General features: G+C 36.5%; 1 protein-coding gene across 1 annotated transcript in view; it reads left to right on the forward strand.

Annotated features, from left to right (window-relative positions):
• Window positions 1-12,293, forward strand: part of PTPRK (protein tyrosine phosphatase receptor type K) — a 431,918-nt gene that overhangs the window by 399,734 nt on the left and 19,891 nt on the right. Inside the window, exons 17-21 of the mRNA XM_085314395.1 lie at window positions 1,879-2,039; window positions 4,220-4,255; window positions 8,438-8,622; window positions 10,276-10,363; window positions 11,460-11,536. Of these exons, the coding sequence (XP_085170521.1) occupies window positions 1,879-2,039; window positions 4,220-4,255; window positions 8,438-8,622; window positions 10,276-10,363; window positions 11,460-11,536 (547 nt within the window). The remainder of the gene's footprint in view (window positions 1-1,878; window positions 2,040-4,219; window positions 4,256-8,437; window positions 8,623-10,275; window positions 10,364-11,459; window positions 11,537-12,293) is intronic.

A 12,293-nucleotide genomic window follows, 5' to 3' on the forward strand; every position in this document is an offset into this window, starting at 1 on the left:
TTCGGATTGGGAAGTTCTATTTGTATTCATTTAAAACATTTGTTCAACCAGAGTACTGTTTAAACCAACTTTTGTTAAGTATTCTAAAGATGAACGTCTGGAGTAAACATTATAAAATACAGCGTTTTAGGGGGACATCCAACTGCTGCTCATTTTTATTTTTCAGTGAACAACTAGCATATACAAAATTCTCACGTACAACACAAGGCTTTGATGAAAAATAATAAGTTTAGAAACCACCTTTGATATTTCTGTAACAAGGGTGTTATTAAGTAGTAATTAACCAAGTAGTCAATCTATAAAAAGTAGGGGGAAAAAATCAAGATGAGGAGTTTGATTAATGAAAGAATATTCGTTGTTCTCAGTCGTGTCTTACTTTGTCCATCTGTAGTCTGGTTTGTGGCCCCCATGTTGAATCAAGACTGTTAAATCAAGAAACAGCCCTCTAACACAGGGGAAGAAAATGTGCAAAACAAAGTGCTCCCTCCCCCAGAAAATAGCACAGGTCGTTTCCCTGTTTTTTCTGTGGATGTCCCACGATGTAAGAAATGTATGAATTCGTAATTCATCCTAGCATGCTTTTTGTCAACTATTAGAATGCAGCACAAAACATTAGAAGTTATCAGAGAATACAAGAAAGAGGTGGCAGTCCTTTTATCCAGAGAAATGTAAGATAAACACTGTAAAAACTCTTACCGGGATATTTGATTCTGTTTTATACATAAGAAGCTTATGAAGCTAAGCTGTGTTTTAAAGATATATTTTTGAGAATGCATTATTTTCAGTGAAGAATGTCTGTTATGTGGTGTCCAGTTTACCCAAATAAGCAAGTTGGTTATCTATTATATTGCAGTCAGAGCTTCAGAAAAGAATAGGAAGAAGAGATTAAGAGTACAAAATAATGTAACGTATGTTACAGATTCTTAAAGAACTAAGGTGAACTTTACGCTAATATTTCTCTGACGAATACTTCATACTACTTCAGATGAATGCATCAAGAGCATTAGGCTTAAAATGATTATTAAAGTCTACTGCCTGCTTCCACCTGATTTCTGAGGACAGTGAAAGTCACTTCCAGTTCTTCTTCAAAAGGAAAGAATTGAGAGATATTTCCTAAGAGTGCACTTTAAGGGCACTGGCTGTTAATCTGGGGGTTCAGTTATACAGCTTAGCATGGTACTGATGTAGGTGTGATAAATTCAGTGTATAGTTTGTTAATGCCAAAATTTAAAATGTTCCCAAACTGCATTCTAGACATTTAAAAAAATATTTTTGTAAGAACAAAATCTTAGGATCAGGAACAAAGTTGATGTGATATCATGTAGTATCTTACATGCTAGATGGGAGGAACAGTTTTAATGTAAAAGATAATATGTATCCACACTGAACAATTACATTTGTTTTATTGTTTCACAGTATTTTTTGACTAACAAAGTAATTTAGATGGTTAAATGGTTTCTTCCTAACAAGGAAAGCAAGTGCAATGAATTACCTATTTATAAGATCAAAACACAGATTTAAATGGAGATGGTTGATAAAACTGTATGCACAGATGCTTATTTATCATTTCAGTTAAAATGTAATTATATTCTCTAATTTGTTTATATTAGTATAATTACTCTACAGGAGCAAAAATATTGCCAGGGTACAGTTAGAACTTCCATTACAACATTTGTGAGTGTAAAACACATGATCATGAACTCTTCTATAGCAGGATGCATAATTTATAAATCTCACACTGGAAAATGTGTGCTTATGAAAATCAGCCAGACTTTGCAGTCCCTCTTGCTCACTCAGGACCTTAGATGATTATTATTGTAAGCATTGACATTTCATCAAAAATTAAGGTGCCTTGGGTTTTTTTTTTTGGCTGGGCAGCAAACTTGCTAAGAAGCGCAAAGATGCTATGGGGACCACCCGACAAGAGATGACACACATGGTGAATGCGATGGATAGGAGTTATGCTGACCAGAGCACCTTGCATGCCGAAGATCCCCTTTCAATCACATTTATGGACTCTCATAACTTCAGCCCCAGATGTAAGTACAGCAATGATAGATCTTCCAGAGTGTAGTTGCATGTAGGAACGGGAAAGCAATTTATTCTACTTTTTCAGGAAAATTATTCTAAACTCTACATATTCTAGGAGCTCTGGTAAACATGGAGGTTGGATTTGAGTGTTCATATATTATCTTTATTGGGGTATGGCCAATTATTTAAATGTATAGAAGTAATTTGGATATGCATTGGTACTGTTTCCGGAAACTTTCTGTTATATGTCAATTAAATTCTGAAGTATAGTTTTTCCTTATGAGGATATTTAGTATCAATATATTAAATATTGCTAGTTTAAACAATGTCTGTAATGAATGATAATATAAGATCCAAATTAATTTATTTCTTTTGGCAGTCGGGATATTGTAACGGAATGAAGCTGCCAATTTTTGTTGCTATTTTCTGAAGTTTTAGAATAAGCTTGTTGATACATCTTCAGATTTGCTCTGTATTTTATTTCTTTGTTGTAGACTTGCCAGATGTCTGGTTTTGACAAAGGCAGTTTGGGTTTCTGAATGTTAAATGTCTGGCTTAGAGCTACCATTAAGAAGTCCAGCTACGCTGGGTCCACAGCATCCGCAGTATGGCTTGTGCAAAAGCAAGATACTCCACTGACAAACGCTGAGTATCTCAGGCACAGGGTGTGAGTTACGGAGGGGACATGACTCTGCCATGAAGGGAGCAGGAATCAGGCCTTCTGACAGCAGCGTGGACTTCTGAGTTTGGCTTTAATCAGATCTATCTAGCCTGGGCAGCTTCTAAATTGCACAGTTTTGGGAACACCACCCTCCTCCCATCTCCCTTCTCCTCCTTCACATCCTACCTGCAGTCCTTCACATAAGGTTCCTTCCCTTAAAGTTAAGTTCTTTCCTAATCGCTATACTGTTATAAGAGAAACAGAGTTCGGAGGAGTGTTATTCTCCAGGTTATCGAAGCTTAGAAGGCTACAGAGTGGTAGCTTTTTAAGTATTGTGTAACCAGTTATAAATGGGAGTTTAGTATCGGCCTGTGTTGACCAGATGGGTTTAAGTTCTCCTAATAGTTTTTGTGCACAGTTTTGGCTAGAACTGTTTGAAAATTCTCCAAAGTTTGATGTCTCGTTGGCATTGAAATTTGTGGAGACAGCTTTACAAAGCCAGTTCGATTTGGATTAAGCTGTGGTGGATCCCAGGCAAAGTATCCATCGGGAACCACCGTGGCTATTAGTGAGCCGGGGCTACCAGGCACTTGGGCAGCCTTCTACACGGACTGATGTGAAGCCAAGAGCTCGTGAGCCTCAGCCACCACAGCTATCCTGGTTGGTTGGCAAAGAAGTTTGGCATCACTGTTTTCCAGCTTCCTAGGTACGTGATTTTTTTGGGTGTTTGAGGATTCAGTTCTCTTGACCATCATCTATTCTGGGGCAAGGAGCCCTTCAGGCTTCCAGGGGTTCCTGCTCTGGGACAAACTATGATGCGGAGTGCCTGAGAAATGAAGCTCAATGTTGTCTCACAGAGCCTTTGACATTTTAATTTTTTTGTTCCAGGTTGGAACAAAACTGAATTCTGGATTCTGTCATTCCTGTCTAAAACAGCATATTTTTCTCTACATGGTTCTAGTTGTGATACAAATGATAAAATTCTATGAATTTTATTCAGACATCTGCATCTGTATATCGGTGTTTTTCCTACATTCATCAAGAGAAATATCTTTGGTATTACACATAGAAAAGCTATTAAATGTAAATATGAATATAATTTTCTGAATTACTTGGAAGACTTTAAAGGAATACTGTTTTATTTAGAGCTGAATTTTTCAAACATTATACGAGAGCATGGGTTGAAAAAGAAAGGGGTCGGTTCTATGAATGTGAACCTTTATTGTGAAGCAAAAGAACAATAAGTAAAGGAGGAGAGCTTTCAAAAACTGAAGTGTATGTGATGTCTTTTTTATTTCATTTCAATAAGAATCCCTTTGCCATTTCTGAAGTCCAAAATCACTGCCTTTCATTCTTCTTTTATTCAGGATGCATTCTTGAACTCTGTATTCATTCTATTTTTCTGTTGTAACAAAATTAATGGGATTTAGTTATCACTTGGAATTTCATTCTAAGTATATTGTTTTTATGGTTAAAATACACACATTGAGGGTAATGTATTTCTTCATGAGCTTTGTTTTCCTACAGTGCCCAATGATCCACTTGTGCCGACAGCTGTGTTAGGTGAGGACCCTAGTCCTTCATTACCCATTCCTGCATGAGTTTCATCTCCTTGCATGGTTGAATGTTGAAACAGCTTGTTCTATGTAAAAGATAGCTATGCTGTTACCAGACAATATTCAACTCTACACTCAGTTTATCAATTCCAAATTAAACTTGAATGTTTTATTTTAAAAACGGTATATATTCTCATTAAGAAATTATTCGTGGTCTGTGCTAATTGAAGAATAAATGAGGAAATAGGTAGATCTGACATACTAAAATATTTAATCTTGAAGCATTCAAAGTAATTCCAAATGAACTGACACATGAAAGTAAAACTCTCCTAAAAGATAGATATAAATAAAGTACAGTTCCATGTTATTATTTGGCACCGAAAGCTCAAATTTCTAAAGTAATGAGAATGAAAAGTAAGAAGAAAAAGAAGAAAATCCTGTAGTGTCTAAGAAGAAGTAACTCTATTTGCAGCTTCTTTACAAATATTCCTGTACTGGTATGTTAATTTTGTATTTCAATTGGCTATAATTAGGAAAGTTTCTCAACTTTGTGATTACTTTAAAAAGAAGAACAGATGTTGGAAATGGCCGGTCTCTTTATTACTGTGTCACATGTAACATTGAATGAATTTGCTTTAAGAGGTAAAACAACAACAACAAAAAAAGGTGAAAATGTAGTTTATACTAAGATTCTTGGTGTCATAAATATAATGAATAGTATATAATGAAATTTTAAATTTCAGAAAGTTGCTGAGGTTATTTTAGGGTAAGAAATAAATGCCAAGAAGTGGACGTGAATATAAGCTGAGATTGAAAATTAGAGTCCTAGAGATAAAGCTTAAAGAGACGTTGAGACAACTTCATCCATCCTCTGATTTGAGATGAGGTAGTATACCTATAACCCAGACTGTTCCTGAAATTTATCTAAGTGGTTTTAAAAATTTTCAGTGAAGAGAATTCTGCTCTTGCAGTGGCATGTTCTAGTGCCTTACTCCTAAAAGCTTCTCCTAACTAGACTAATCTAGACTAAATCTTCRTTGCTGTAAATTGAACCGTTTTCTTTTGACAGACTCATACAAAATGTGGAGAACAACACATTGCTGTCCTTTTAAGTCTTTCACACCTTGAAAGGCTTTCATGTTCTCTTCTTAACTGGCTCTCTCTCAGTTGAACTAAAGAAAATTCTTTTAGCCATTATCTTATAGCTGATGTTTTTTCTAAACATTTTATCATTCTTTTCCTCTGAACACTTTCTAACTTGTAGCTCTAAGTCTTAAATTATGATGTCCCAGATCATGTGCATTTCTCCAGGAGAAGTCTCAGTACTGAGTAGAGTGGAATAGTTACCYCTCGTGTCCTGCCTATAACACCCCCTCTTACCTGAAACATATTTTGTCCTTTTTACTGCAGTCATGTTGCTGACTCGTACTGAGCTTGTGATCCGCTAAAATCCCAGTTGTCGTTAAGTAGTCTGTTACTCCATTTTGTAGTTATATGTTTGAGTTATTTCTCTTTCCTGTACGCATCACGTTGCATTCTTTGTTTAATTCACCCTCTTGATTTTTGCATTGTTTCTCAAATAATCAAGACAGGTTTTATATCTGATCTTGTACTTCCAAAGCACTTGTGGTGCCTTCCCACTCGGTGCATTTGGCTTATCACTGAATCTTCTATCTTGTTGTCCAAATTACAGGTAAAAATATTAATGTAAAGTAGACCCAGGAGGAGCCTCTGGAGAGCTTTGTTTTAAAGTGTCCCCTGGGAGTGACAGCAAATCATTTTTTGTTACTTTGTGAATGGTCTTTTGGTCCTTTTCAAACAGGTGTATACTCACCATGTGGAAATTCTATTAAGTCTGTACGCCACTCGTTTCTTTTTGATAATGTTGCAAATTATGTTCTCACGACTGTAATAGATGTCAGGTATGTTAGTGCATTAGAAAGTTTATAACCATCAGAGCAGTTAGATGCTGGAGCATTCATGTTTGAGGCCCCAAAACACCCAACTAGGAAGTTTAAGAAGAGTTTATGAAGAGATGAAATGACATGGTTGCATGAAAGAGCAAAGGATTAGATTCTGAATACTTAACAGAATTAATTATTAATCAAGTGAATAATAGTTTATTTTAAAATAGTTTTCTTTTCCTGAAATGCTTTAAGGCTTCTCATATCCTTTAGTATTGTTTCAATCTCCTAAAATCGACATTAGTAATGATGTCCAGTGATACTTGTAATGCTATTCCTGGGTTACGTTTAGGCTAAGTATGTTTTCTGATATCCAAAAGTTAATCTGTTGGCTCTGCGTTGTGACARACAACTGTGAATAGCAAGCCCTAGGAGTTAAGTGAAGAACAGTTTAATAGTTCCTCTTTGTGTTTCCAGGTGTTGGTGATGGTGGTGTTTTGTGTGTGATAGTCTACTGATGCAGGCAAAGCATTGCTCATTGGAAGAGAGAAATTTTTTCATTAGGTTTACTGAAACAGTGGAGAGAGGCAGACAAGCTTTTGGGCACCCCATAAAGAAGGGGTTGGGTGTCTTTAAGTTCATTCCTTTTGAAGTAGATCAGTGGGCCTGTTCCTTCTCCATATAAACTTTACTTTGTTTAACACCACAGTACAGTTTCCTTCTGTTTTTATATTTACAGATGAGCAAAATTTTATGGGCCCTTAATTATAGCAAATGTTATTTTATATGAAACTGTTATTGCTTTGTAACTGTACTAGATTTCATTTTCTTCATTTTTAGGTTATTAATGTTGCACGCCATTACGTGTGCATTAGCATTAAGCTAGTATGACAATTTTGCTTTTCTCAATTCCCTATCATTACATTGATGGCATAATTTGGCCCTTACATTTTTAAATCTGATTTCATTGTTACCTATTGTGAAGCTTTAACAACTTTTAATGTCATTTTTCTTTTAGTCTTTTTTTTAATATCGCCTAAAATAAATTTCTTATGTTTTGTTCACGTTATTTTTTGCTGCTTCAATGGGTTAAAGTGCCTATTACTGGTAAGTATACTGCAAGGAATGGGGAGAACTGTTTGAAATGTGTATGGTTTCATATACGTAACATTACTAGTTACTGGTACATGTCACTCACATTATTAGGCAGTTTAATGAGGCATAAATGTACTCAATTTAGCAGCTTGCGTGACAGTTCAAAGAGCCAGGTTACTTACTAGGAGCTCCCACTTCTTACAGCATTAACAAGTTTTGCATTTTTGGCAGAATTGTAGAAAATCCATTCTTGGGTTTTCCATTTTCTTCCTAGAGTGTTTTACTTTCTACTCTGAACTCTTTGGAAGGAAAACGATGGACTGATTGCAGAATCGGTAGCGTATGAGTAGAAGCACCTGAGGGGTCAGATACTCACTTCTCACTTCTGTAGTTTTTTTCCAAAAAAGTTTTCAATGAGATGTTTTTTCCCTGTGTAAAGCCATTTGAATTGCTGATTGCTAGTATTAAAAAAATGCTTCACTCAAGGGATTGACTAAATGTGATCACTTCATGCAGTTTTGAAGTTTAGTTTTGATAAAAAGGATTATTATAAAATAGGACATTGGAGGAGAGTTTGTTCTTCATGCAGAGTAAAAACTATAGCTGAACTCAACACACTTTTTCTGTTTTAGTCTCTATATTTTCTCCACTTATTCTTTACTTAATTTTTCTATTAAAGCATTAAAATGACAACTCTGGAGTGTTGATTCTTCTTTCCAAATAGAGATAGTGTTCTGAAGTCCTAGCATAATTGCTTCTGTTTTTCATTGTGATCTCAATTTACTGTTTGTTGGCGTTAGACAAATAATGTGCTGATACTGCTATGGAGTTTTTCTAATTTATTGTTTAAGATGCAGTATTGCTGTTGATACATACTACCTGTAAAAAAGTTACTTTGAGGTGATAGAGACTGGAGTTCCCAAGTACATGAATGTTGTAAAGTTCTGTATTTTCAAATAAAATGCCCTTCAGACATCTTTATTGCAGGATGAGAAATTGCAAACTTTTGTATGTGTTTGCAGTTAAATTGCTTTATGCACATTACAGTATTTATGTGCAGGATGGTAGTTTGCATTCTCAGAAATCAGAAAATTTGAAGGAAAAGGCTTGAGAGTAGATGTTGACGTGAGTACGTCAGTGGGTGCTATTGCCATGCTGGTACCTAATTCATCCATTTCTTGTAAACACAGATGAAAACCACAGTGCAACAGCAGAGTCCAGTCGCCTTCTGGACGTCCCTCGTTACCTCTGCGAAGGCACAGAATCCCCGTACCAGACTGGGCAGCTGCACCCTGCCATCAGGGTGGCTGATTTACTGCAGCATATTAACCTAATGAAGACCTCTGACAGCTACGGGTTTAAAGAGGAATATGAGGTGAGATCTTCAGCAGTTTACTTGCAAAACATTTTGCAAGGAAAAATCCCTTTGAAAGGTACAGCATTTTGTTTGCATTGAGTTACAAAAGAATGGAACTAAACGTAATGGGATGAATTAAAAAATAAAGGTAAGTAGGCATTAGATTCTCAAATGTATCCCAAAAGTGAAAAAGTGAGTGAAGTCCCAATGGTTTGCACTACTGCAGGTTACAATTGCCTGGAAAAAAAACCTAACTATATTCTTTAAGGCATAAGAGACATGCTGCTGAATCTTTTTAAAGTATTACAAGAAGCTGCCACTGTTTTGTCACCGTGTTTTAGTTGAGATGCTGGCACTCCTAGTGATTTATTACAACATCTTGGTTGGGCAACAGTGGAACTGAGAGTCCATCTGAGAAGCAGAAAAGAAGTGCCAATGGCAGTAGCTTCTTTAACAGTTCTAATGAGACCTGTCTGAGCATGTCTACTTACATCCTTAATTTAAAAGTGAAAACAAAAATTTCCCAGCACTGAAGGTGAAAGATGAGTTCAGACTCATTTCACCTCTGATCTCTGAATCTGTTGAGATTCTGTGGGGTTAGGATATGAGGCAGTACACATGGTAAAACGTGAATGATACCACCAAAGTCACATGCAATACAGCTAGGTTTAAAATGAGTTTTATCTGAGTAGGTCATCTGTTGTGATTCAATTTTGAACTTTCTGTCCTTCCTAAAGCTGTGTCTCCTGTAACATAAGGGCCAGAATAAATAAATAAATAAATAAATATTTTTTAAATAAAGTTATTTTCTTTTCCTCTGTTTACTTAAATACCTTTTCTTATGCTCTGCCTAACTTTAGGGCTGAGTGTAAGTGTCAACTGCAGGGAAGTATCAAGCTGGGGGAAAAGTTGTCCCTGATTCCATTTAAAGTGTTGCCTGTTCTCTATTTCTTATATAATTATACATGTCATCTTTGCCGTTATTGGGCTCCTGAAGGCACATTTAAGTTTTGTTCCTATGGCTATTGTGTACTTTCTGAAATTAGCCTATCTGAGTAGAGAGAGTACCTGCACCGTCTGTAAAATATCTATGGATGATGAAGAAAARACTGAGGAGGAATAAAAGCTTCCTCTATCATTACTAGGGCATAAAACTCTTAAGAAGAGTTAGAAAATGTAAAATAATTTTGCTACTGGCTGGAGGAAGGGGTGTATAGGAAAACAACATATTTGCAGAGGAGGTTTCCTAATTGCTATATGGGAAGAAATGTCATTGTATCATTGTATGAAGCAATATGAGGAAAGTAATGCAGTATTGTAGTAAACAGGCTAATGTATTGTGATGTCTTGTAAGAAGGGTCTACCTGTGTTTTCTCAGCTTACTGTTGTTCCACCATAACAGGGACATCCATGCATGTCCACCCTTCCAGGGTTTGAAATCCCCCTGGAGTCCATCACCGACTTACCCATTGACCTTAGCAGTCCCAATGAGAGAGAAAGTCTCCCTTTTGCTCTAGATACATTTCTATATCGTAGTGCAGCCTGGGTGACCAGTGCAGACAAGCAAAACTGAACTTCCTTTGTGGAAGAGAAGTTATTTTAACCTATGGATTAATTTTAGTGAAAAGTTAATGGTCCCACTGATTTCTTTTGGAACATTTTTCTTTACAGAGTTTTTTTGAGGGACAGTCGGCTTCTTGGGATGTTGCTAAGAAGGATCAAAACAGAACAAAGAACCGCTATGGAAATATCATAGCATGTAAGTATCAGCACGCTTGCTTTTAGTGACAAATGTAGTCATGTATTACTTGAGCACTGTTCTCTTTCTTGAAAAATGTATGGGGGCATACCCAGCTCTCGCAGCCGTTCCTCATAGGGCAGGTGCTCCAGCCCYCTGATCATCTTTGTAGCCCTACGCTGGACTCTTTCCAGTAGCTCCATGTCTCTGTTGTACTGGGGAGCCCAGAACTGGACACAGGACTCGAGATGAGGCCTCCCCGGGGCTGAGCAGAGAGGGAGGATCACCTCCCTCAACCTGCTGGCAACACTCTGCCTAATGCACTCCAGGATGCCATTGGCCTTCTTGGCCACAAGGGCACATTGCTGGCTCAAATTCTGTGGTAGTTTTCTACAGGTATAATTTATTTCAGATTATTCTGACTGCTTCAAAACTTTTTACATCTCATGTGATTTATAGCTGATACCTCTGAATTGCAGTTGTTTAAAAGTGGTGCATTTTACAGAGGTGATTAAGGTCAGAGAGTTCTGACTCCTGTCTGTAGGCATAAAGTGTCAATAGTTCAGATTCATCCTCTGGGATAATGCAGTTTATTACTATTTTACAAAGGCTATTGAACATGTAGGAACGAGGTTACTGGAGAAGCCGTTGAACAGATGGTGCTACCTGTTATTCRGATCCGGGTGGTAGAAGGTGTGTTGCTGATGGCTACACTGTGACTTTCTTCTTTCTTGTGTTTCAATATGAACTTAAGCAGGCTGAGGTGGAAGTAAAGAAGCAGTAACCAGGACTTTGGGATTTCTGGATTGCCATCGGTGCAGCTGATTTTGAAAGGGACTTTGAGCAAGTGACGTGGATTCTTGTTGTCTGTTAACCACATGTAATGATGTGGCACCTGTCAGCTAGACTTAATGAAGCTTAATTCATGTTTTTGAAGTGATTGAAGACCTCAGACAAAATGGTTCTTTGCAATTCTGTGTGAATACTTACCATTTAAGGGTTGTAAATAATTAGGTGCTTGTGCCAGCTGATTTTGGCTTTCTAGACAACTTTCTGTGGTATCTCACTTAAAAATCACGCTTAAAAGAAACACCATAATCGCTTTTGGTTTTTGCAGATGACCACTCCCGGGTGATTTTGCAACCTGTTGAGGATGATCCGTCTTCAGATTACATTAATGCCAACTACATAGATGTGAGTGGATTGTGCAGCTTTTTCTCTTTCATTTTGCCACCTTCTCTCTACGTGAAACTTTCTGCATGTTCTACCTAGAAATTTATTGAAAGCTTTCTTTTATTAAGAACAAAATGTACACTTTCCTTGTTCTGCGTCCTAGTACTCACTGACATTGTTGTGCTTTCTTTCACATCTGACTTTGGTTTGGGCTGTAGATTTGGCTGTACAGGGATGTAAGTACCACTATATGTGAATAACAGCATCCTATTGTAAATATTTAATATAGATATTGTTATTAATTACTTTATTCTTCTATTTTTATCACTAGATATCTATGCATGCCTCATCTAATTTCTCATCTGTTCCTTTAAAAAACGTCCTTTTGTGTGAATATTTTTGTACCTGTTTTGAAAAGATAATTTAGACTTTTAACATAGCTTTGAATATTCTTAAATAAATGAGGCATACCTGTGTGTTAAAGAAAAATTGCTGTTCACTTTTTTTTTTTTTTTTTTTTTTTTTTTTCTTTTTTTTTTTTTTTTTTTTTTTTTTTTTTTTTTTTTTTTGATGGTTTGGTTACAAGCTTTTATTTTCCCCCTCCCATTTTTGTGTGAGAAACTGGATAGTATGCTGTACTGTAGTTGTTTTGAAAATGTATCTTGTGAAGTAGTTTTAATATATGTTTGGGAATAGGAAGGGGTTGATGGCATTTTGGCTGTTGTCTGTTTTGTTGAAAGGGTTTAGCAGTGTAGACAAACTTTATGTTTAGCTGATG

The sequence above is a fragment of the Rhea americana genome, unplaced genomic scaffold (genome assembly GCF_003343005.1).
Source record: "Rhea americana isolate MKP2758 unplaced genomic scaffold, rheAme1 scaffold_110, whole genome shotgun sequence".
Lineage (NCBI taxonomy): Eukaryota > Metazoa > Chordata > Aves > Rheiformes > Rheidae > Rhea > Rhea americana.